This window comes from Lytechinus pictus, chromosome 2, assembly GCF_037042905.1.
Source record: "Lytechinus pictus isolate F3 Inbred chromosome 2, Lp3.0, whole genome shotgun sequence".
Lineage (NCBI taxonomy): Eukaryota > Metazoa > Echinodermata > Echinoidea > Temnopleuroida > Toxopneustidae > Lytechinus > Lytechinus pictus.
In genome coordinates, this window is record NC_087246.1 from 56,503,222 (window position 1) to 56,530,678 (window position 27,457).

Here is a 27,457-nt window from a genome sequence, read left to right on the forward strand (position 1 = left end):
TGTTAAATAAGTAAATTTCTGGCCTGAAAATGTGCCTAAAACTGAATTTTATTCCTCTGTTTTCTTTTGCAAATTGTGCAAAACTTTTTATTTTGAGCCACAATGATATTTATATCAACATAAAGCTGAACTTCTGTACTTTCTCACAATGCCACTCTTGATATGCAGCACCTTTTAATCGGGTCAAGATCACACTTTTCCCACCAAGGTACAAGACGAGATTTCTGAAATTTTGTACTTGCATGAAATCCAGAGTTCTGATTGGCTGGATAAGATTCACAGAACAACAGGCGCGGGGTATTTGAGGAGATTACCACATGGGAAGTGTGACCTTCCCACGAACCCAGGCACTGGAACCGTTGGAATTTGCCAGTGTGCGGTCTCTTTGACCAATCAGAGTGCAGTATTCTTGTTTTCAAGCTGCTTTATGTACTTGGCAAATGAAAAGTGTGATCTTGACCCGATTAAACCAATTCTTATTTTGAAACCTATATCATTTCAAAGCATACATATTCAGCTTTATCATGATATAAAAATCATTTGGGCTCAAACAAAAATAAAGTGTGAAAATAGCAGCTTTTGTCAGGTGAAAATATTTATTTTGTAGCATATTTTAGATCAAAATTTTAACCTATATTACAAAATCTTTAAATAAATCCAAACACATGACCTGAAAGAATGATTCTTCTTCTTTACAATGGTACCAAATTCATGAAATTTGATGCACAATTAGAGCAGCAATGACCGAATGAAAAGAGGTGTTTTGGTCCGCATCAAGCTCATTAAATATGCAAAACATCTCAAGTCATGAATATCACTTGGATGAAAGAAGCCACTTTCTTGGGACCTGCAGTCTGACTGTACATGACATTTGCTCCGGGCTTTATTTCGTCTAAGATGTAGGGTTAGGGATAGTGTTGCAATAGGGGTTTATGTTACGTTTAGGGTTAGGTTTAGGGTAGGGTATAGTCTTAAACCCAGGGTTGAAGTTGGTAATTTGATTTAGTGTGTGGAATTTAGAGTTGAGGAATTATCGCCGGAGCAAATGTCAAGGTACCGGTACAAGTACATCATAAATACATGGGCTGATAGTGATACATGTCATCAAGAGCTTTGAAGATTAATTCAAAGAAATTTACTGCTTTGGTTTCCTGCACCTGTATACATATTCTTGCATAGCTTAGAAGTAACGTGCAGATATAATGCAAATTTTGTGAATTTTGAGAATGTTTTGTATTTGAGCTTTACTGAGTAGCTCTGATCACTGTATAAGAGCTAACAATCAGAAAGACAATAGAGTCTTGGTTGAATCTTTTCCGTTTGTGATGACAAAAACCTAACAAGATGTTTTCACCAATTTAGCATTAACAAATGAGATTACTGCATCAGGGATAATTTCACTTATTTGCTTATAACTCATAAAATGACTGAAATCCAGTAGTCACAATCCAGCCTAATTTCAGGGTCTAACTTTAGAGGGAGTACTGGAATTCCGAGGTATAGCTTTATGCAGAAATGCCATAGCATGCAAAGACTGAATTGTTCAGGTTCATGATAATACTTAAATGATGGACTTCAAAACTTCATACAAATTTAGGAACAAAGGGACTCTAAATGTGAACATATTTTTATCACATAAACATAAAGGATGTATGCAAAATCATTGATTTGCAATATTCTGAAGAAAAAAATATATATTATGGCAATGATTCTTCATATAATGAAAATAAAAATATATTAAAAAAAGAATGTCATACAGCTCTTTGTTGAACTAAACAGAGCAATAAGACAAATATAAAATGAAAACAGGTGGCAAATTCTAATAATACAATGGAAACATAAATATTGTCTGGAGCTCTATAATCCATTGACGGATAATCAGGGATAAAATAAATCTACTTCAAAAGATTTCAGAACAAAGATTTGCAGAACAGTATGTTGCCTGTGATAACGGAACCCAAAATAATCATGACACATTATCAATAAAACATATAAAAAGGGAAAACATAAAAAAATGCATAAATCAAATTTCAAATTCATTCATTTCATTGAATTCATAATTCAACAAGGCCACTACCAGTATGTAAAAAGGTATTGAAATAAATTTACAAGGAATGAATTCTCTGCTGGAGTCTTCCCTATAATTGGGAAAATAGATCAAAGAGGTCCGCTGCTCCTTCACTGTCATCGAGATTGAAGTAATAGTCTTGATCGTTAGGTGCAGGTGATAATCGCAATAATGGGTATGCTGCAAAGATTTTTTTTTAAAGGAGAGAGAGAGAGAGAGAGATAAGAAAAAAATATAGGTTAGATGGAAAATATATAAATCTAACAATCTCTATTATTTATGAGAATCTAAACATTTAACACAAAAGCAAGATACCTCTAATACAAATGAGTGTAGTTTTTTTTTTCTCTAAGACATTTTGCATAATATGACAAGGGCTGAGTAACATTTGTGTACAATTAAAAATTGGTTTATCGGATCATGCATAAGGAGCACACATCATGTCCTTTTTCAAAGGCCACAATTTCTTCAGGTGAATGTTTAAGTACTGAGGTTGTCTATCATTTGAAACAGAGGGTCGTGGGTTAAAATCCCAGCCATGGCATAATTTCCTTCAGCAAGAAATTGATCCACAATGTGCTGCACTCAACCCAGGTGGGTGTTTCATAAAGCTGTTCGTAAGTTAAGAGCGACTTTAAGAACGACTGGTGATCCTTTCTTACGCGCAAAACCATCGCCAATGAATATACCATTCGCTATAAGAAAGGATCACCAGTCGTTCTTAAAGTCGCTCTTAACTTACGAACTGCTTTATGAAACACCCACCAGGTGAGGTGAATGGGTATCATCTAACCATCAAAGATAGACTATTTTCATTCTAAAAATTGCATTAGAATCAGGTAGATTCTTCTTGAAAATTAATTCAAATATTGGTACTCCATTGAATTCATTTATTTCATCAGTAACAAAAAGATGTACATGTAATACAAAATTTATTCTAAAAAAGTCCAGTCCAGCCAAGAAAAATGTTGATTTGAATCAATAGGGAAAAATCGAATCGGCAAAAACCTCAAAACTTCATCAATATTGGATGTACAATAAGAAAGAACGACATTTTAAATTTTTTTTCATTTCTCACAAAACAGTCATTTGCAAATGAGAGAGTCAATGATGTCCCTCACTCAGTATTTCTCTTTTTTTTATTGTTGGAATTATTTCAATATTTTGAGATTTGACAATAATAACAAACTTGACTGACCCGCAAAATGTTTAAACTTTAAGCTATGGCAATTCCACATGTTCGGGAGTGTCTCACATGACAATGAGAGAAATAAAATATTTCATACAATGAAATACAAAAGATATAGTGAGTGGGTGATGTCATCAGTGATCAGTCCACTCATTTGCAAACTGACCAGGATGTGTAAGTAACTGTTTTGTGAAATTAAGCAATAACTCAACAAATTCCTTAAAAATTCATAACTTTCTTATTTTACATCTGATTTTGATGAATTTCCAGTGTTATACTCGTTGGATTTTCTCCTTTTATTCAAATCAACTTTTTATTGGGATGGACTGGTCCTGTAATATACAAATTATTTTCCGACTGATTTAACGAACTGCAGAAGTTTTCCCCAAGACGGTCCTAACCTAAAGGAACAAAAAGTACTTGACTTCACCTCTCTATACATGTCGCTTCTCCATTTAACAAGTACTATTATATTACAATCAGGTCTTTGTAGTCATTTGCTATTGTTCCCAACCCACCCTGGGGTTCCCTGTTAAGAGATTTGATACCCAAGTTGAATGCAAGTCATGCCAAGAACTGCATTGTGAGGGTACAAATGAGCAGACTCTACTACTGATTGAGAATAGTGTACAGTATGTTCCTCAGCACATGTATTAATGGTGAAAAAATTCTAAACTTGATAGTGATTGTGAATCGTTTCGAGAATTAATCTTGATTAAAGCAAAGTCGGAGAATGGAAAGCAAAGGAAGAAACCAGGCACAAAATACGACGAAAATGAAATTTGTTGAAAAATTATAACCTTTCAGTCATATTCAGAATATTTGAGAAATAGGGTAATTCTTCTTCACTACATTATGTACAGAGTTACATGTAATGTATAAACTTCTGCATAGAGGGGGGAAATGTAACAACAAAAATAAAATAAAAATCAAGAATTCATGAAATTCTTTATCCAGAGAAAAACATGGGAAAATTTGTACCTCCTAGAATGTTAAAAAATAAATGAAAATGTAATCAAAGATAATTTTCTTTATAATAAATGTGCAAAATTTTAAATTGGAATTAAGTAGGTTACATCAATATAGAATAATTTGGAATCTGGTTTTTAAAAAGAAAAAGCTGCCCCGAAAGGCTAAAAAAAATATTTAAAAAATAGGGAGAGTGGGGTAATTGAGGTCCCAGGTAAATACAGATCCAGCACATTTTGAGCATAAACATTGTCTCATAGCCGAATGCACATGGCCAGGAGCACAAACCTAGCAGAACCTAAAAAAAAATTTGAAAGTAGCATTGCCACTTTCGATGGGGCAAATAAGGCCCCTTGATAACAATGTTTAATGCCCATTAATTCAATGAAATTTATTAGTTCTCATATTTATTTTGGATAATGTAGATCTACTGTAGCCCTAGTATTAGACATCTGGGTCCCGTTTCATAAAGACTTGTTACAGTAACAAGTGCAAAATTTCTATGACAAATTTTGAATCAACCAATCAAATTGCAGGATTTCAGTAGCTTTAAACTGTTATTGCAATTTTGTTATTATAACAAGCTACAAGCTTTATGAGATGGGACCCTGATCATGTTTCTACTGCATTCAGAAGAAAAATTGGAATTATGAAAAAGGTGGCCTTATTAACCCCACTCTCCCCTATATCATAGAGATTGCTTGGCAACATGACCATTTTGGAACATCAGGCAGATGGTTATCAGCTATTTAATAAGAATATATATATATATTTTTCGAAGTGAAGGAACATTGTTTCAGTTAACTACCCCCTTTAAGTTCCCCTGCCACAGACCTCCTGGAGAGGAAGGATATATTGATTATAGACTTGTGAAGTTCATGATAGAGATCTTGATCATCTTCAACAAAGACTAGGATTATCTAATCAATACAGGGCTGTGAGTGTCAATGCTTGCTAAAACATTCCAGAAATACAATAAGCTGAGCATAAAGGATCTCAACAGACACATAGACCTCCCTTGTGATAGTATACCGACGGTATGACCAAAGTGACAAAAATAGCTTTCCTCTACATATTTGTCATATACACAAAACAAGTGATTCATGTTTACATCAGCACAGGTATATGCTTTGCCTTACTTATCATACAATTCTTTGCAGGATGATCACGTTTAAATTAAACTGGAAGAACACTCCAGGAATAATAAACATATCAGTATTTCACATTTTTGTTTTCATGCTACTAGGGGAAAAGGAGAGGGGAGAAGGGTGAGGGCTAAGTGGACATTTGCTCAGGCAACTTGTAGAAGTTTTCAAGCATTATTAAAAATGTTACATAGCAGAAAAATAAAAATACACACAGCATTTCCGATACACCCAAACCCCAGGCCTAAAACTAATTACAAGCACTTAAATACTATCAATGTTCATGATCATGCCGATTGGGGGAAGATAATCTACTTGGCAGTATACTACAATATTTTCACGAGAGACACTTGTCCACTGTCATATGTTAACCCTAAATCTCCCGGGGTATTTTGATTCTTGTCATTCCCGGGGGGGGGGGCCATTATGGCCCCCCCTTAAGATCTCGGCCGCCAATCGCGCGAGCGACGCAAAAATTTGCACGCTGGTAGTGTGCGATGTAATCTACAAGGCTGTATGGTAAAATTTTCCAAAATAATGAAATTTTATTTTATATGAATTAATTATGCTGATTTATGCATAAATCATACTTTTTGCTCTAATTCACTAAATAAAGCTCCTAGAATGCTACTTTTTGGTAAAAATATTCTTTGTAGCATTCTTAACAATCACAATTAAAAAAAACTTCGGTTTGGAAATAAATTTCTTATGTATTTTATTGTTTTATGAATTTCTTATGTATTTCTTTGTTTTTTTACTTTTTGTTTTTTGTTTTTTCAATGGGAATCGTTCCAGACTTAATTCTGATCATAAACAATGCAAAATTGATTAAGTTTAATCAGTAAAAGTAGAAATAATGATACATTTATGAATTTTGGCTAAATACACAATTTGCATTGGATTTGTACATGAAATCACGTTTATGAGCAGTTTTGGGTCCGACATGCACTTACATAATGTTGCGTAATGTCGTAACCGCGTACCCGGGCGTCACAAATTTGGTCTCAAAATTTGCGCGAGACTTGAAAGCAAAAAGTCAGTGAGCGGCAAGGTCAAAAAATTTCGCGCAGCAGATATATCGCGAAAATTGTCGAGGGGGGGGCCATTATGGCCCCCCCCCGGGAGAATTAGGGTTAAGAAGTATACTCACTTTCAGGATCTGCAAAGTCATCCATATATGGTGAATCCTTATACGGATCAAATAGCATTTCTGTTTGTAGATCTTTCAGACTCTCTATAAATAGAAATGTGAAAGAGGATTATGAGTGTTAATTACAAATCATTGTATTGCCGGATGCCAATCACAAAATCGCAAAACTATATCAGGAAGCACAGACAAGATCATACATAAAATGCAGATTTTATCTAAACAAATAGGATATACTGGGAGCTTTTAAATTCTGCAACTAAAATGACAAATCAATCAAACTGTCCCAGCCCTATTTCAATACAGGGACCCTAATCTTGAATAAGAAATAACAAATTGGAGGGTGCCAAATTGTCAAGGCTATTTATCTTTACATGACATATGAATTTAATCACAGCCAAGCACTATTATCCTGAGGCAAAAACTTTCCATCCTATACACAATCAAGTAACCGATATGCTCCGGAAATATCATCCACTTAACTTTTGTGTATTGCAGTGACTTTTAAGTATATGAGCCAACGATTAGTGTGAGAAAACGTATTACAAGAACTGATAATCATTTGACGATATCTGGCTAAAGCTTGTAGGTATTTCCAATAGATAGATACATAGATGGGTTTTTTTTTTTAAGATAAAAACATCTTACCAGCAAAGCTGAATTTTGATAAAATAACAAAATGTAAATTTACAGATTGTAAAGTACAGTCTGAATTTAAAAAAAAAATCACATTTTATTCAACATGAACAAAACAAATGAAAGAAAAGGACATTGATAATAAACAAGGTGTGTTATATTAGTGAACCAAAATCACATTGACCTTGACTTAATCCAAATGAATGGTGATTCAATTAACCTGTTGTAAACATACTTGTGTGTTTGTTGGCTAAAGATGCTTGATAAATAAAAATAGGCATCTGACTGTCCAGTACAACTTAATTACCCATGCATTTGCATGTTATCTACCTATTTTGCCTAAAATCAACTAAATGAAACAAAATAAAGTCAGTGTTTGTATCGTTACATGAAGGGTCATATCGTACAAGTATGAAAATTATTATCTACACCAACAACTGATTTGACCTTCATGTTGCAGGTTAAAGGAATCAACCCTGTGATTAAGGCAGCTTTGAAACAAGATACTGCCAGCAGGATTTTTGACACCTCCTCTGTGAAGATACTCTTCATATCCCCATGTAATATAATGCTACAAGAAATATATCACATGCCAAATAGATGTACTGGTGACATGATAATGTGAATGCACCAAGAAATATTAGATCATGAATCAAAAAGATTCAAAATGATTTAGTATAAATAATGTTGTGTTTGTGGTGGACCTTCGGTTTTAGAGAACGACAGCAAATGAAATTACTTTGAAAGTGGCATATAGACCAGTTCGCAGTTACCTCATGGTAGGCCAAGAGCATTAAATAGTTAGTTTGAACATGGAAATTTCTGGTAACAAGCTGATTTTTTTTTTCAGGATAGGTCCAGTAATAAGTCTAGAATAACATACTGAATATCCAAGATGGCGTCCAAAATGGCCGCCATTCAAGGAAAATGGATATAACTCACTCATTATCCAACCAAGAAATCCAATATTGGTGCATATCCCATGGTTTAGGGGGTAATAGGATCTACTGATACAGGTAAGACTGAACACAAGCACTACAGAGTACCTGGAAACCCAAGATGCCATCCAAAATGGCTGCCAAAGTCTTTAAAAAAATCCACAATTCATCTATTTCTTTCTTTAGTGTCTTTAATTTGGTTTGTAATCAATGGTTTTAAGGGTCAAGTAGTACATTGGGTCAAGTTAGAAAGGACAGTCAGTGGTCAATTATATCCAAAAATCCAAGATGGCTTCCAGAAATGAAGTCTACATAAATGGCTGCTCATACTTGAAAACCAAGTTTGTTTAATATACATATAAGAAATATGATTTTGGTGTCTACACCATGATTTAAATGGTCCAATAATAATTAGGACAAGTTCAACGGACAGTCAGTGGTCAAGTATGTCCAAAAATCTAATACAGCTTCTAAAAATAGAGTCTAATATGGCTGCTGTTACTTCCCCTGAGAGATTTTATTTTGGTGTCTAGATACAACACTCTATGAAGGTAATTGTTGCATTTCTACTTTGAATAGTTAGAATCATAGCTGGAGCAAGCATAAGATCTAAAGTTAGCACATTATACTCTGAGTTTAAACTGCTTACTTTAGAAGAAATTACAACCTACCAGCAATGTATTTTTATTTATCAGTGTATCAATCGGCTTATGCCTGTTAATTTTTCTGAATTGTTTGATACAGATCACAATTCATATGAATACAATACACGCTCCTCTTCTTTAATTCATTTGCCAAGACACAGGACCTGTTCTTATCAACATAATATTCGTTTTATAGGTAAAAAAAAGTGGAACAATTTAACTACAGACATCATAAATGCATCAACTTTAAATAACTTTAAGACAAAACTTAAGAAAAAACTTACGTCTGGTCCCTAAATTTTGTGATTTGCCTTATATATTTAGTTGTGGGATGATTGGTTTGACGATTTATTTTCTGTTTCAAATGACATACTAGTATTTTATATAAAGTTGCCCTCCCCCTTTTCCCCCTTGTTTTGTATTGTACTCTGTTTAGGTAAGTTTCTTTCATGTACTATGTATATTTATCGTTTATGTCACGGTGCACTCATCACAAGCTGTGCTTTCTGAGTTGCTACCTCCATTGTTTTGTTCAAGTTTATAAAATGTATTGATGTTTTCATTATTGGAAAATAAATGTACTTCATTCATTCATTCATTTAATGCATTAGCAGGTTGTTATAACAATGTAGTTTGCCAACTTTTAAATACCAGTCACTAGTGGGCGCATTGTTTTTGTGGACCTCATAAAAACACAATTGAAAAAATATACAAACAATCAAGACATCAAATTTGGTGCTTATCTCATTGAATATAATAATAATAATAATAGGCATTTATATAGCACCATCTATCTAGAAATATTCTATTCCGAGGCGCACAAGAAAAGAAAGAATAATAAAGTTTGGATGAGTGTCAATAACTAATACTGTTAAAAAAGATAAGACTTCAGTTTAGATTTGAAGGTCTCTAGTGATATTAAACCAATGACCTCCTTCTGATCATGTGCAGAAATGGAACTCCGTATTGTAGGATATTATTTCCTTTACCTATAGTCAGTCAAATGATCACCAGACTCACAAGACAAAATGCATAGGATGGAGGGGAAGGGTGTTAAAAGAAAATTATTTCAAAGAGATAGGGCAGAAATCTGGAGAAACAAGGACAAAAGTTAAATTATATAACTCTGAGACAACACAATATCAAATGAATGTGTTATTGGAGGGGGAAAGAAAAGGAAAGAGAGAAGAGTAATGATTACACTTATATGTTATCTTCCTTCTAATAACTGAACTGAATTAAGGATGCAATAAGGGGGCAAATGATAAGAGAAAGAAAGAGGGGGCAGGAGAGCAAAGGGAGAGTGGGAGAGCTCAAGAAAAAGGGGCAAGAGAAGAAAGAAAGAAAGAAAGGAAGGAAGGAGAGGGAAGGAGAAGAAACAATAGTGGAAGGTCTTTAAAAGGCATGGAGGGATAGAGAGACCAACATAAAGTAAAAATACATGGCAGTGAACTAGTCTTTTAGTATGATTAGAACGAGTAACAAAGCCACTGCATTATCTTACCTGAATTAATACCACTGTTGACATTTGTTTCAGGGAGTATAGATTCTACTATAGGAATTATAGAAACTGGGGTCGGCATGGCAACTACTGCAGGAGTGGAAGAGAGAGGGGGAGAGAGGACAAGACAGAGAGAGAAAGAGAGGGATAGGGAGAGAAGAGAAAGAGCAAGAAAGAGAGAGAGAGAGAAGGGGAAGGATTGGAAACACTTTCAGTAACATATCTTTTAATGACTTCATCTGAATTCAAAAGATTGAACAATAAGATGTGATAATAGGAGAAACAAGCAATGAACAGATAGAGAGAAAGAAGGAATCAGAGGTGATATGCAGAGAGGGGTTATGAGTTCATCCTACCTGGGCTAGCACCATTTAAGCTCTCTTCTGCCACCTCTTCCTTCACCTTCGTATCAGTAAGCATAGGTTCCGCAGCAGGAATGATAGAGACTGGGGTAGGTGCAGCAGCCACTACTTTGGGTGGTTTGGGTTGCTGCTGCTGCTGAAGTACTACCGCTGGAGCAGCAATTGGTTGTTCTGAAAGAATACCATGAAATTCATTATTTGACTGTATAATCATTGTAGACCAGTGCATTGCCCTCATTTAACCTTTAGTTAACAGGGGGAGGGGGTCAAATTGACAAATATATTAACAGATGGACATTCCCAGATCAATGTCTCCTGCAGCAATCTTCAGTAGGTGTCGAGTGAAAAATTCAATAAATGAACTTCCATGCAAAATGTTCCAATCGGTAAAATCCCTGACATAGGAAAGGACCTTGAAGATGTAAGTAAATAATAATGAAAAACACATCACAATTTGAAAGATCCTGCTACAGTTGAGTACATCACCTGTACAAGTGTTTTACCTATTGTTTCTGCAGGTACAAGGCGACTTGCTCTAGTGGTTCTTTGGGCAGGTAAGGGTGGCTGAAGGTTATGGGGTGGTACTGGAACCACCACAGGACTATTGCTGGTCTCGTCCTTATTGACTAGAAGAACATATATAGGACCATTAAAACTCTTCAGATGAACCATGTATCTCTTCTGATTGTCTGGACCCTGGGATTAAAAAAAATGAAATGAAATGAATTCTTTGTAAGTTATCTTTAATTCCTCTTCTTTTTCTAAACTTTGTTTGTTCATTCATTCATTTATTTACATTTATCAATTTACCATCATCATCGTCATCATTGTCGTCGTCGTCGTCATCGTCATCATCATCACCATTTCTTTACTTTTTCAGGGCAGATAATATTTGAAATTTAGACGTTCAGACTTTCACTCCACTCAGGAAATTGCAACCTCTCCTTCAGAACCACATATCTTACAAGAAATGCCTGGCATTATTCTGGTTTAAGTCACCACTCCATTCACTGCCGTTCATTTCGTCAGCGGCGGTGACTTCTTTCCTCTCCCATTGACTTTGTACACAACTAGCGCACACGCGAGAAGAGAGATGACTTATTTCAGGATAAGGCCAAATGCCTCAAATAATTAGTGTCAAGACAAAATTAAAAGAATGATCTGAATACCTGAAGTTTTTACAAAACATGGTCATGACCCATTTAACATGCATTCAAAGAAATGAAAAATGTAATTTATTTACCCTTTCTGGTACAGGTACTTCCAACTGTGTTCCTGAAGGGGCTTGTACTGCTAGTAATGTGTCGCCTTTGAAACATCTGCATAAATCTTCATGTGTTACATACGCTAATGTAAGACGGAGTTAAAGAGAATCACTGAAAATAGAACAGACTTCTGTCGCAAGTATCACCACTATTTAGTTTACACTGATTCATCAAGGTTTATGAATATAATAAAAGCAAAAGTAACAGATTTGGAATAATTCACTTCAAAATTACTGACTGATTATATTGTGCTACACGTATCCTTGTCATTAACACCAATACTTGAAAGCATTTTTTTTTTGCTTACATTAACATAGAGATTAACTGCAGGACTACAAATAAACCCATGGGCATTTTCACGGTAACTGACATTACACGGCACAATGTTTTCACACCTTTCATTGTGTGTATCTCTAAAACAACAAATGATAGGAGTTTGCTTTTGATAGAGTTAATAAAGTGAACCTTGCTGTATACTCTGATACTAAGTTTTCCTATGTAACCAAATTTTTTTACGCATCAGCAAGCAAAAATGTGTCGGTAACTGACATTACGCAAAAGGACATGCAATTTCAGGGTGTTCATTAAAATTGAAATATCTCATGTCCCTGAGTAGATAGAGTAATAATTTGAATATGTAAATATACCTCCGTTACTAGGTTAAAGATGTGTCAAAAAATTAAACAATTCGTTTTTGTCTTTTGGGGGCTATGATAATTTTTCCACAACCATGCTGGTAACTGACATTACGGTAACTGACATTACACTTAATTTGCCATAGAGATAACACATGGAAGTCAAATGTGTGGAATCATTGCATTGCATCTTCTGTGCAAGGCTTCACATGAAAGTGAGCTTGATGTGGAAGTATACCAGAGTTTCTAGGAACATTTCAATGAAAAAAAAAAATCTTTTTCTTAATTCCTTTCTTTGATTTGAACATTTTTATCATTACTTGTCGGTAACTGACAATACACATTAACATTTACCAGTGCTATATGATTTTCAAAGGCATAATTTTCTTGGTACTTAAATGTAAGGCTTTTTAAAATCATAAAAGTTTCATAATACTTCACATTTTTAATTATCAAAAGATAAGAAATGTATGTTTTACTTACTCGGGGGGGGGGGGGTGGGGTCATAGCAGCTACATGTTTTCCTATAGTAATCTAATATTGCATTGGCTGTACACATGGATTTTTCTGACTATACACCCATAATATATTCATCAGTTTTATATTGACTTTTTAAACCTTTTCCTTCTCCAACCTCCCCCTCCCCTCAAAAAAGGCAAAATGAATAAGGGTCTCCTCCCATAGACTACACGTACCCCTCCCCCGAATCTCATGCAGCCATGTAGTTTTATTGATTTCTATTCTGGTCAGTGCAAGCAATGCTTGTTCATATCTGTCCGATTTCAATTCTCTTCATAATTTGTTTAATCATTTTCTTTGCTAATTTCTTTTTTTAGCTGTCAACAAAAAATAAACTCCAGCTTCTAAACTGAAACTGAACTATTTGTAAATTAGAAAAAAAAAACAGTTTTAGTAGATCCATGCAACATTGATCAGAACTGTCAAATTTCACTTTTCATCTATACTTGTAAACCAAAACAAAATTGTATCACACATCCACACTACTAACAGGTATAAAAACCAGGAATTTACTTTTAGCGAGGCAATGCTCAAAAGAATCCTAGAAACTAAAAAAGGGACCCTGGAAATCCCCTTCATCACAATGTTAAGCTTAAAAATGTTGCAGATTTAGGCAATAGGTTGGGAAAAGTACCCCTTACCCCCCCCCCCCCCCCCGAAAACCAAACAAAAAATTGTCTGATACAAACAATTAAGTACTTGGTAAGTGCATGTACAAAACAATTTCATAGTAATTTTTTTGCACGATGGGAATGCAACTTCCTTCATAATTTTATATAGTATTCCTTGTGAACTATACCTTTTAAAAGTCAATAGCAAGCTCCTTCTGGTGTGACTTTTAAAGTGAAAGACTTAAATAACAAGTGTACAATATTTCTTCACAAAATTGACCACATATTTGCATTTCAATATTGGTAACCAACGTTTTATCATGGTAACTGACATTACATCTCGGTAACTGACATTACATATATTTAATGGTACCCTATGGCTTCATTGTTAATTGGTAATCTTTAATTTTGGTGTAGAAGGGAGGGGTGTTACCTAGAGAGGAAATCTACCAAGTTTCATATAATATATCCTCTTTTCCAGGAAATGAGAAAAAAAAGTTCATGTTTTCAGTAACTGACATTACATACCATATCACATACTTCATCAATGTTTTTTTATCAGATGAATGAATTACTGGTGTTTCTTTCTGTGGGATTTTAAAAAGTGTTATAATAGCAAGCTAAATCACAGGCGAAAACATCATGATCAAACCTGTTCTTTAAAAATCTGTCAAAACAAAATATGTATCAATATGCTATTTTCAACACTAATTTGTATCCACACTTTGGCAGCCATTTTGAAATAAAAAATGACTGCCAGAGTCGGAAAAATTTGTGTCTCAGAAACTTCAGGTCTTGTTTTATTAAAAAACATAAAGCATTTGACATGAATATCAACTTGATTTTTTTGCCTCTGTGTCCATCTGTGGTGAAAATGCCCCCATAGAAAAGACATAGTACATTACATCCCTTACACAACTGTGAATTAGATTCAATGCATGATTTTTCTGATAAAGGCAATATTGGTTGAAGAGTCTAAACTCGGAGAACTTTCATGTAGTGATGGTCTCATGGTCCACACATGAAAATGACTGCTGTAGAAATAGAAACATGCTCATAGTATTTTTAATGGTTTCTTTTTCTAATACCCTGATTTTTTGTTGTTGCCTATTTTTCCCCAATAATATTTGTACAAGGACTGGCAATACTCTTCATGTGACCAGTACTATAGAAGCTTCTTATAATTCAAGTCAATAAACTTCTGAGATAGTTTTAAAGACACTGTACTCAGTCAGAGCTACCTGATCTTCTTGTCAGAACTGTATACTTAATTTTTTTCCATACTTTTCAAATAACTTTTAATTTCATACATTTGAAATGGACATGGCCCGTACATAGCCACTTTCGTTGGATCACACCAAGCCCCCATTGAACACACAAGTCATCAAACCAGCAAAGGATATCTGCTATTTTCTACATCATCCGTCACATTCCTGATACTCTGTTGGACCCTCGACCTCTGCTGGTCCAGCTCCTGCTCAATTTGGTCTAACTGAACAAGTTCTGATTTCAATTCTTCTACCCTTTCTGTGGCTTCCTTTGTATTGCTACCTGGTCCACCTCCCCTGCACAAAGAAATGAAAACATTGAAAGATGAAAGAAAAGAAAATCCATATTTTATTGTTCGAAATAGACATGAAATGAAATAATCTGAAAATTTTCTTTGCCCAATTAATCATGGGCCCGGCAGCCGCTGTGCAGCGCCAGATCGATGAGGCTCTATCCCTTTAATCGTTGAATGCCAAACAGGGTAGCAGCAACTCCCATCTTTTAATGTCTTTTGGTCTTACGCGGCCGGGGTTTGAACTCCCGACCTCCCAGTTGTGAGACGGACGCTCTTCCAACTGAGCCAACACACCGGTTGAGTATTATCAATCTTCTCAAAAAGACGGTACTAGACTTCCTGCAGTACTTATTTTAATAATGTAACTTAGAACAATTTTCCTTTTGAAGTATATCAATAAAAAGAGGGGTGGACTGATATTGAGGGGATAAATAAGAAATTTGAATTATCATTATTACCATAATTGAGCAAAATCACAAGGTTTATTCTGGGGCGGTTATTCTGAACATTGTCTTTTCTCTATATTTTATCTCTTCTTAGAGATATGACAGAATTGGTATCCTGGTGGATGTCAAAATTTTTGTCATTAAAGTTGTCATTTTTGTCTCTTCTCTATAGCGCAAACACAATAATACATAATTTCATAAACGTGCATAATCCCATTCCAAGCAAAATTATGATAAAACTTATGACAGGGTCTAGCAGTCATAAATTTTGTCATTTCTTTTAGTACCATAATATCCCAATACCATGCCGACTGTATCATATCATGCATACAATGATACTGATTAGATTACATGTAGATTGTTAAGTTTCATTTATCATTCATGACTATTTGCAAAATATTTTTTTTCATGCTACATGTAGTTAGGCCTGACATTGTACTTCCATTTTTTCTGTTTTTCATTTTTCATCTCTCTCTCTCTCTCCTAAAAATCCTTCTCAGATTTCTGTCTCTCTGTAAAATAAAAGCATTAATATGCACACAGTTGTTGCATTGAGGATACGCCCCATGTTTACCCGAGTCTTCGTTTTGGGTTAGGAGGGCTCCAACTCAGAACTAAGGGTGATTTTGATTGGTTTGAATACCGATTTGTAACAATCATAGCGGTGTCACATCTCGGAGAGAAATTACAAATTTATGACAATATTTACTACAGTTTTCCATACTGCCACCCCAGGAGCCTATTTCTCACTACTTCTCATTTTAAAAAAATCATCATATAAAATGATGTGATTTGTTTCCAATTAAATCACAGAGTCACACATTTAAAAAAAATCATATGATATGCACTGTGTTAATTTGTAAACATCTCAACTAAATGTCGGAGGCCAACCAGAATAAAAAAATAATAATTTGAATTTAAAACAAACAGGATTATTGCCATTAGGAAATAATAGCTTTTCATTTCAGGTTGTGTACATGAAAAAAAAAGATATCCATCTCAACCAAAATAAAAACAAATATAACTGACTTACTTCCATTGAATACTGTTCTTTGATTTCTTCTCTATTAATCCAATTCCTTCAAGCACATTTGTGATGTCATATATTCTCCTCTTCTGTCGAACTGCTAATGTGTCAGCCGCCTGAGTGTATGAAAACAAAATCAATGGAAGCATTACTGAATGCTGAAAAGGGAATAGTTAAACTCTGAGAAAACAATGTTTTTAAAATGCATATTGATTTTTTTTAATCTGTCAAAATTATGTTTCAGTTATGAAGGAGTCAAGGAGATAATGCTCTATAAAGTTCTGCCAGATGACACCTAAAGGCCACAGTTTTGTTCATCGATCTTTCTTCTCCAGGGTGTAAATGTGGGTTGTGCCAAAAATGAAAGAAATCGACATATAAGTAGCAGTCTGAATTGAGTACTCCCTATCAACATGAATTGCTCTTTGCAAACATGTACAAAAGTTAAATATTTAAATTCTGTGATTATGATTGAATTAAGGGAATATGTAAAAAAAAATTCTAAGTGAAAACTTGAAGAGGTGTTTTACTTGAAGTACAAAAAAAGAAGAAATAATCAAATAAACATGCCAGCCATGTAACCAAAAGGAGTTTGCATTGGACACTTTATCATTTTAATAATACAATGTAGCTGCCCAAAGAGCTTTTTTTTTCCTGAATATTCATATTTCCTCATTCTTCTTTACTATTATTCAGAGTCATACACAATTAAAAAAGACTACCAATGAAAAGGCTGATACTGTGGTCACAAATCCATGGATATTTTCAGTCTGTTTTCTATTTCACGTATGCCCAGCAAGACCTCAACCCTCTCAAGGGTAATTACACAATACTAACCTTCTGCTGAGCAATTTAAGCATTTATATTGTAGGCCTACATAATGTAGGATTCAAACAATCATGAACAGATGAAAGAGTATTCATTTCCATTTTGGTGCAAGTCATTTTTCAAAGCATATCCTGGACAAAAAAAGTCAGTATTCAGTCAAGCATGAAATATGTTTTGAACAGTGTATGGAATCAAATCCAAGTATTTTTGCAACATATGAATTACCAATAAAACAAAGATTAAGGGCAAAACATTGCCATTTGTTGATACATGCATACCGGAGCAAAGTTTGAAAGCTGTGTAAATTATTTATGTACTTGAGTGCAATACAGCCATTGGGTAAACTTATACTTCAGATGCAGTTTGCATTAAAGTGTTAACCTCTTCAACTTTATTCCTAAAATTAATTCTTGATACAAATTGACTGGCATCATTCTTTTTGCCAATCCATTTTTGCAAGTAACCCCCCCCCCCCAAATTGATAAATTCGGTAATTGGATTTGGAAATTGAAAAGCTATAAAGATAACATATTTGTGTATATACTGAAAATTAAATTCCACTCCATGCTTAAAAGTGGTTTTATACATAAGGAAAACATATTTTGATAGGGCATCTGATAAAATTAGAATTAAAAAAAAAAACTTAGTGAAATTCTAAAACGTTTCACCGTCATATAAAATGTTGCACAAAAATGAGGGCTGGAGGTAATGTAAGTTGAAAGACATACATTTCTACGGGTATTTTTCATTTTCACAAAAATAAAGAGATTACTGAATTATGTGTGAATGTGAAATGAAACAATTCAAAGTTCTTTATAAATCTTATTATCACACAGCTCAGTGAAAACATACAGGACCTTTTCTGTACTTAATATACAAACACCATGGCCACTCTTTGGTGACAATATAGCACAGCTTGATGGACAAAAGATTTGTCCATGTACGAAAAAGAATGCCGTACAGGTCAGATAATATTCGGTGAAGGGTGAATTGTCACATATTACATGCACCCCTTTTTGTGATTTAATTTTGCTTTATTGCGACAATTCAGAAATTATTTCAACAATTAAGGTAGATAAATGACTATGTAGAACACATTTGTGAAGCACTACTCTCATACCCGGTAGAATTTGGAGATCTATGAGACAAGATGTTAGCCTTGTTCAGAAATGGTGACACAAATCATCCCCAATTACAATTTTAATCAATGCACATAGTATGTGACATGCTTCAAGTCTTTAAAATTGTCTGAAGTTGCCCAGAAAACTAATGACATCACAATGATTTAATAATGTCATGAGCCTTGCTACAGTATAAGATGTAATAAGTGTGTTAGTGAAACCTGTGCAAATTTTGAGTTTACATTGCACCATTTTTTAAAGAATCTGATTGGATAATAGCTTACTGACAAATTGCAATAAAAAATATGCATTGACGCCTCATACCCCTTTGACTCTGTAACACAATATTTAGCTCAGCTTCAATGTACTATTGTCTGAATGAGCTTTTACACATAGAGTACAAGGTTGAAAAGAAATTGATCCAGTAAAAAATGTAAAACAAATCGTCTTGTGCCATGGCATTGTGTCCAGGTCTTTCATTCCACCCTGCTCATGAATTACACCATTTTTCTTTGTAAAGCAGGATTTCACCCCCAAGAAAAATAAATACACAAACAAAATAGGAAATAAATATTTGAATAAATAAATGATCATAATATTTAATAACAAATTACAAAAATAAACAAATAAAATCATTTTTTAACAATTTAATAAAAATGAAAAAAAAATTGGGCTAAAAAAAGAAACACGGAAAATCTAAGCCTGTGCACTTTTTTAACCTCTAGGCACTTACGTATTTAGTTTCGGTCATAAGTGAAACCGGATACTAAACTTGGATTGTGCATAAACTGTCCATGGATCAATTCATCAATTGATCATTGGACAAACTTTAATGAAGGCAATGCTACTGTCAAGCTTGTATTTGGCTAGCATATTTGCTGATCTTTGTTTGAATGGAGACATACAATCATGTCAGCTATGTATACAAATACAGTGCCACTGCTTAATGAATGTACTCTACATTGTACACAATAACTAGTGGCACATACATGTCGGCCTAAGCTAACTCATTGTGATTTTATTTCTTCTACTCATATTTCACAAGATACCCAAAGTTCAAACTGCCTTTACATTATGTCACTGACTGCAAAACTCACCCTGCAATAAAATTACAGGGATGCCAGTTAGTTTTTTCTGACTGGGCCTGAAAACAAGTGGAACGCCCCTGGCAGTCTCGTCTGCATTACGTGATTCAATATAGCAGCGGTGCTGACTTTGAAAACAGCTACTGAATTCACAAAAGCGCAATACCACTAAGTTTGTACAACTTGTATAGACCTTGTTGCTGTTATATTTTGCAAACTGATTTATATGCTGTACATGTACATGTATGTGGTAAAATATAAAGTGTTCTATCATTGCAAACATGAAATGATTGAAATAGAATAAATGAATTGCATTGTTCACATGCTGTGTCGACATTTTTCTGTGATCTACATACTGACCTACATAAATAATTGTACAGGAAACAAATTATGCTTGTAAGTTGTAACAAACTCGGACACAAAACAACTATTCTCCCTTTTTCCCCCTTGAATCCCGAAACCTAGAGTATGCAGGCCTCAAATCTAGTTGTTTTTTTCTCTCTCTGAACATTGTTGAACATTACAACATACTGCAGCAGGATAAAATGACAGAAAAATTAGAACAATGCATGAAAGGGGGGAACAAATAATGAAATTTGAAAATATGATACAAAAAGAAAAAAATAATAAAGGAAGGAAATATTAAAAGAAAAAAAGAAAAGGAAAAGGGGAAAAAATACAAAGAACAAGAAAAAAAAATTTAAAGGATAGAAAAAAGGAAGAAAAGAAAAAAAAAAGAGATGAAACAGAAGAAACAAAGAAAAATAGAATTAGGGGGGGAGAAAAGAAAAAAACTCTCATGATGTTATTTCATATATATATTTTTTTACAGCTGTGGCAAAAGTAGTCTATTCTGACTGGAATATACTTAAAATCCAAGCAAAGAACTTTTCACTTGCCTTTTGGGAATGCAGGGTGTTTCTATTTTTTATTATATCCTACATAGATTGAATCCTGTATAGTGATTGGTTCAAATATCATCATGTGACCAAATATATTTCAACTATGATGTTGCATGACGTCAGACCTCGATATATTTTTCGCTATATCAATATTCTGACGTCATTATTTCGGAAAACTGGATATTAAGCTAAACTCACGGGCGCACCAGCCAACGAGCCCTCTCTCCCTGGCAAGTCCCGTGATGCGCCGGCGCAGGCACTAATCTGCGCTGAGTGCGGTGGCTCGATGAAAAGTACGTAATTCAACGCAAGTAACCGGACTTTCCAAGCTCAGCGCATAGATTTTGGTTATAAATTATCAAAAGTAGGATATAAAACAAATATATCAGGCGTTTCATTCGAAAGCATAGTGGAAATTATTAATCCTCGGTTGGACTGGCAAAACTACTATATTTTTCCTCGGGCTTCGCCCCTCGGGAAAAATAGAAATTGCCAGACCAACCTCGGATAAATAATTCCACTATACTTTCTCAAAGCCTGATATATTTGTTTAATATTCTTTGATCTTTGGTCTTTATTAATAATTATTTTTTTCAGTAGAAACATATTTTTAATCAGGCAAAGTCAAAGGGAAGGGGTATATATGGTTTAACCACTGTCCACCCCCTTTAAAAAAGTAGGAAACAGTGTAAAAGTTAGATTTGTAAAAAAATATTGTAAGAAAATTCCTTCCCCAAATCTGACAAAAATCAACGTTTCATACCAATGAAATGCCCTCCCAATGTATCAACTTTCTCAAAAGTGGTTTAAGAAGTGAAACAAACAATAAAGAAAGAAATTATCTATTTATTTTTGGCTAGAAAAGACAGAGCTTTAAAAGAAACCAAGTATCAACACACACACACAAATGCACATGTGGGACTGTAATGTACTCATCTATGTGTTCTGTGTAAGCCTGAGTCGAATCAATTTAAAAATCGGTGTTCGACACGGCATATCACTAGCTGAATGAAGCCATTGCAAGTTTTTTTTGCAACTATATAGCAGCTTACAGACTAGGGGAGCTGCAGTACGAAATGTTGCTGCTAAGACATCTTCCACAGAACTTTGAAATCTAAGTTAAAGTCACATTTAACACCAATGAAATGCCCTCCAACAGTCCATATTGCTAAAATCTGGTGTAAACTGATTATTTGCAAGCATTAAAAAGAGGAATTATGACCTCTCTTTGATTTAAAAAGACTGAATTTTAAAAGAATTAATACACACAAAAACCCATAGGTGAGTACATTACAGTCCCATGTGTGCACTTGTATGTGTGTTGATACTTAGTTTCTTTCGAAGCTGTCTCTTTTCTAGCAAAAATTTAACAGATAATTTCTTTCTTTATTGTTTATAAATGACTTCTTAAACCACTCTTGAGAAAGTAAATACTTTGGGAAGGCATTTCGTTGACATGAAATGTGATTTTCCGACATTTTGGCAAATATAGGGAAGGAATTTTCTCACACTTTTTTTTCCTGATTTTTACTTTTGCCATTCCCTTATCATTATTGTTTTTCCAAATTTTTAACAGTTTTTAAGCTGTTTTTTATACCCCTTCCCATTGACTTTGCCTGATTAAAGAATATGTTGCTACTGACAAAAAATAATACAAACTTAAGAATATGAAAATATAAATGCCCCATTCCCAAAAGGCAAGTGAAAATTATTTGCTTTGCTTTTAATTGTATTCCAGTCAGAATAGACTTTTAAGCTGATAATAAATATTTGTAGTGGCTTCTTAATTTTTCCCGTTTCTCCCATTTTTGTTTTCATTCTGTTTTGTTATTTTTCTTTCATGTTTTTGTTTCTTTTTTTTTTTTTTTTTTTTTTTCTTTCTTTTTCCCTGTTCTTCGTTTTTATCTTTCTTCATTTCTTTTTTCTTTCGTTTTATTTCATTTCTTTCCTTAATTATTTTTGTTTTCTTTTTGTATTATATTTTTTTGAAAATTATTTTTGTCTGTCTCCCACTTTTATGCACTTTTCTAATTTTGCAGCATATTTTTCTGTGATTTTCTCCTGCTATTATGCTGCAAGACAGAGAAAACAAAAATAAACTGGATTTGGGCCTTATACAGTGCGTCCCAGAAAAAACGAAACCGAGATTAAGCGATGATTTATCATAACTTGATCACAAATTCAATAGACAAATGACCTACCAATGTAAAGCTAAGAATCACCTCTTTCATCTGATATTACTTAGATTATTCCTCATTCACGCATGAGTGAGCAAAAACAATTTGAAGAAAGGATACCAAAAACTCATTTCAAAAAGAAAATCACATGCCTAAAAAGTTCAATATCTGCTCTTTTATTTGATACCTTAATCACAAAAAATGGTCAAGAAGTAGAAAAGTTATGTTCCCTCGAAACAATGCTTGTATTTCCATAATTTCATTAAATAAACGTGTTTTCACCAGTTTCCCCACAGAAGCTATCGCACGGTTAACATGCATGCCTGATCGTCAACAACACGGAGTGTCGAGTGAGTTTGAACGCTAGCTTGTGAAATGAGAAATAATCTAAGTAATTTCAGATGAAAGAGGAGATTCTAAGCTTTACAATGGTAGGTCATTTGTTTATTGTATTTGTGATTAATTTATGATAAATCATCGATAAATCTTGGTTTCGTTTTTTGTGGGACGCACTGTACTCTAGTTTTGGGTAAGTTAGTTTTGGGATTCAAAGAGGAAGAAAGGGAAAATTATTGTTTTGTATTAAAGTTTGTTATGCATAATTTAGGGACAGTGATTTTCCGCGATCGCGGAAAACGGACGGAATTCACGGAAAGGGCCTTTTGAAACGGAAAGTGGCATTTCAAACGGAAAATCACGGAAAACGTATTTTCCCTCAAAATACACAGAATAGCAACAGAAATTACTCTAAAATCACAACAAAATGAGAATATTAAATGGCCACAAAACCCCAGAAAACACGATCTCACTTCGCTACTATCATGACAATTCACACATCGTGACTGCACTCGACATCAGCACACTCGATTGTACCCCGCACCCATACCCGGCCGGCCAGGTTGGGCTTCACATGCACACATATCGTTCAACTACACGGTCGTGTGTTGCTGCCCTCTACGTTTGAAGATGTAACAGCACGATATCGTGGTCTTAAAATCCAAGATGGCGGATTGGCAAAAGCCGTTGACTGATGATAACGATGTCCAAAAAAACCCAAAATTATCGATGAAATATCATTTCACCGTGAAATAATGCTAATAATGTGAAAGGTGTGGATGTATGCATGCTAAATGGGTTTGTAAAAATATTTTATGCACCCGCATAGATCCGATTAGAACGGATTCTATTGTTGTTGGTACAGTAGCAGATACAAATTTTGACCAGTGCGAGTGTACGTGTTGTGATTTTGCTATTCAATGTGTAAACGGAATTGTCACTTTTCCGTGTGTACAAAGTCTATGGGGAAACGGAATTTCCGTTTTCTGTCATGCTGAAACGGAATTTGAGATTTTCTGAAACGGAAAAGGCAATTTTTTTAAACGGAAAATCACTGTCCCTAATAATTTATTTACTTTACCAATATGAGTGTGTGTCTATATTATGTGTAGATCAAGAAAAAAGTCCACACAACCTGGGAACAATACAATTCATTTATTCTCTTTCAATCATTTCATATTTAAGATGATAAAACAAATTATATTTTACCACAATTTGCAAAATATAATAACAGCAAACAAGGTTTAGATCTACATACAAGATACACAAAATGAAAGTACAAGTAACTTAGTGGTTGTGGCTGCAGAATTAATATTTTAGAAGTTGTTTTATCTATTTTTAATGTTTTTCTTTATATTTTTCGGGCCACCAAATTTTAATATCGGGCCGCCAAAAAATATTATATGAAGGTTTGGTTGCCCGAACGGGCCACCACCCAAACAAGTTAATGTGGAGCCTTGCCTATATTACCACAGAAAATGTCCCATATATGAGGTGCACGATATCTTGGACTTTCCCACACTAGCGCTAGCATGAACCAAATGAGGTTAAGCTTTGCCAGGCGCTAAATACAGTGGCAGTGACTCACTGACACTGTGCGGTGGCTCCCAATACAACAGACCAAAGCTCCAAGTCCGAGTACCGGCAGTAGAGGCGCTGGTCCAAAAATTGGGATTGTCCCAGAAAAAAAGGATATCCTCATCCAAGACAAATCATGTCTTGATAAATTGAGATGATCCTTGTTTATGCCTATTATGGGGACATTTTTTTTCACTCACCCCTGCAGGACATAGATAGCAATTACTTGGATACAGCATGCTAAATAGATTCAAAGCTTTGCCAGGCGCTAAAGTCAGTGGCAGTGACTCACTGACAATGTGCGCTGGCTCCCAACACAACAGACCCAAGCTCCAAGTCCAAGTTCCATTAGTAGAGACGCTGGTCCAAAAATTGGGATTGTCCCAGAAAACAAGGATATCCTCATATTGAAGTCATTCTCGAGGTCGGCATGACGTCACAGTCACGTGATTTCCCTAACAACGCTATCGCAAAGGTGCAAACAAAGGGTGAGAGCGTGTTGGCTGTGCAGTTTCCTTGACGTTTTTTGGAACTCGTTGATTTGAGCTGTTTCTCCATTATATTTTCATCACGTTTTGTACTGCATTTTGATTTTAATTGCTGGACAATGGTGAAAATATGTTGTCTGTACGGGTGTTCCAAGAACAAGGCAAGATGGCCAGCTTAATCTAAGTTTTAACGTCCATGCGCAATGAGTCGCCATGTGCAATTTTTTTACTGTTGCGCCACTCACCTGTCACTGCATGACCAAAATGGTTCTAGAAATCATTTGCAATGTTGAAAAGTGTCTTGTGGCATCTGACATTAATCCTCAGTAATTCCCTGAAATGCCGCAACGTTTGGTTAAAAGATCCAGCTAAAGGAAAAGGAGTTTAGCGCAGTCAAAATCGGACTTGCAAACTTGGTCCGTACGGTGCAAATTTTAGCTGCCATTTTTCTTGGGCGACGATTTGAGACGCCCACACTAAGCAATCGATGTTTCCAAAGCTGCCCCCTCAAGTTACCAATATTTGGTATCAAAATATAGATTATAAAAAATGCTCACGATCGTTTCATTTTTAAAGTGGGGGTGACAATTGTTATCAAAATAAGAGGGGTGGTGTTTCAACGTATATCTCAAGCTAGCTGAGTCAATGGACTTTTGTGTGCGCGCCCGGATTGTTCCAGCTTTGTTTGCACCTTCGCGATTGGTTGCTATGCGGAAATTACTTTAGCGAGTGAAAATCCCCGGATGTCCGACCTCGAGAATAAACCAAGACAAATCATGTCTTGATAAATTGAGATTGTCCTTTATTACCTTTATTACCTTTTATTACCGGATCTACTGGAAAAATGCAATTACTTATGCAGTCGTGTTTCCAGGTCTATCACTGTTGCTATCTCCATCTAACTATTAAAATAACGTGTGCCTGTGTGCTGTGCCAGAGTTACTATTCCCAAGGGTGAGTATATTGCACTGCAGACCAAAACTTGTCTAACTGTGACTTGAATCTGTTCAACGTTGATGTAGTAACTATCTCTGCCGGCAAGGAGTTCCAGTCATTTACAACTCTGGCACTGAAAGTATTTTTATATGGGGACAGTTTATTTTTCACTTACCCCTGCGGGACATAGACAACAATTATGGGGATACAGCATGCTAAAAAAATAGATTCAGTGACCTCAATTCACCTCCATTTTGCATGACTTGCCGTCTTCGAATAATCTTGTATTAAGTTGTATTCTTGTTATGAAACCTGACATTGACTAGCGCACTTGACAGGTGAATAAACTTTCCTAGATTTCTTGTGTGGAGAAATCTTTGTAAACTGAGACTGAGAGTGAGACAGTCCCTGCAAACTGGGATAGTCTAACGTTAATCCCAATTTTCTGACCAGCGCATCTAACGTGTCGTTGGCGTTACTGTCCAGGCCGTGAATTCCACTTTCCAAATTCCAGGACCCGGAAACGAATTTTGCTTAACCTTCCATTGCATTGACTAGAGTATCTATATTTTTCATTCTGCTTTCATTGATCAATGTCAATAATTCCTGACTCATTATCCCTATTCATTAATTCAACATTTTCACGCCATTGATTGACAGTGTCAATGCATGCAGCATGCAGTGTGCGCTGAGCTGCGTGTCTATCTATCCACACTCTCATTCACTCAATCACGGGAAATGGACAGCTACAGCACGATCGCGAACTATTTCGACTCCCCTCCCGAATTATTATGGTCTGAAACGGAGCTAAAATGGAACCCTTCACAAACACTAGTAACACTGACAGTCATTTTCTTACTTGTTTAAGATCTAATACTCCATCTGGTGCTTCTTGAAGTAGGCCAACGAATTTCGTAGTGAGCAAACCAAGGCTTTTTTCATGTCTACTTAGTGGCGTTTCAACAAGGGTAGCCATGCTTTCTCGCGAGGACCGTTATTATTATTCGAAGATCGTGGCTATTGTACGACGTTGTCTCATTACGGAACAGTAGAGGGCAATATAGAAAATAAATTCGGCCACGGGAGCGTCATGTGTCGTCAGGGTGACGGCGGAGCAGGGTGACGAGGTGACGAACTAGAAGTTCTCATCTTACATTTCTTTCCCTGTTTTCTTGCTTTCCGAGGTGCTCTGAGGGAGTCACATCCCGATAAAGTGGTAGCTTATCTTCTAAGTATCCTATCAATTACTTATCTTGTTTTCAGACTAGTTCCTCTTAATATGATATATGTTTAATTTCACCATGTTTTAACAAAGTGCCACAGCAAATCTGTTAAGGTAT

The 27,457-nt window shown here is 35.1% G+C and overlaps 1 protein-coding gene across 1 annotated transcript; it reads right to left on the reverse strand.

Annotated features, from left to right (window-relative positions):
* On the reverse strand, positions 1-27,093 carry LOC129277295 (transcription factor E2F4-like). Its single transcript, XM_064095701.1, has 9 exons — positions 26,977-27,093; positions 16,673-16,782; positions 15,033-15,194; positions 11,843-11,951; positions 11,103-11,295; positions 10,594-10,770; positions 10,241-10,327; positions 6,522-6,605; positions 1-2,248 (listed from the first exon to the last, which is right to left on the reverse strand). The coding sequence occupies exons 1-9, from the start codon at positions 27,091-27,093 to the stop codon at positions 2,139-2,141; spliced, it is 1,149 nt and encodes a 382-aa protein (XP_063951771.1). The 3' UTR covers positions 1-2,138.
* Between the last annotated feature and the right edge of the window lie 364 nt (positions 27,094-27,457).

What these genes read in the sequence shown, in the direction of transcription:
- LOC129277295 (XM_064095701.1), bottom strand. Translation starts at nt 27,093, where the DNA reads ATGGCTACCCTTGTTGAAACGCCACTAAGTAGACATGAAAAAAGCCTT. An exon ending in AAGAACAGTATTCAATGGAA is followed by an intron (nt 15,195 to 16,672) that starts GTAAGTCAGTTA and finishes TTCTTTGTGCAG; the next exon opens with GGGAGGTGGACCAGGTAGCA. An exon ending in GATGATGTAGAAAATAGCAG is followed by an intron (nt 11,952 to 15,032) that starts ATATCCTTTGCT and finishes ACTCCGTCTTAC; the next exon opens with ATTAGCGTATGTAACACATG.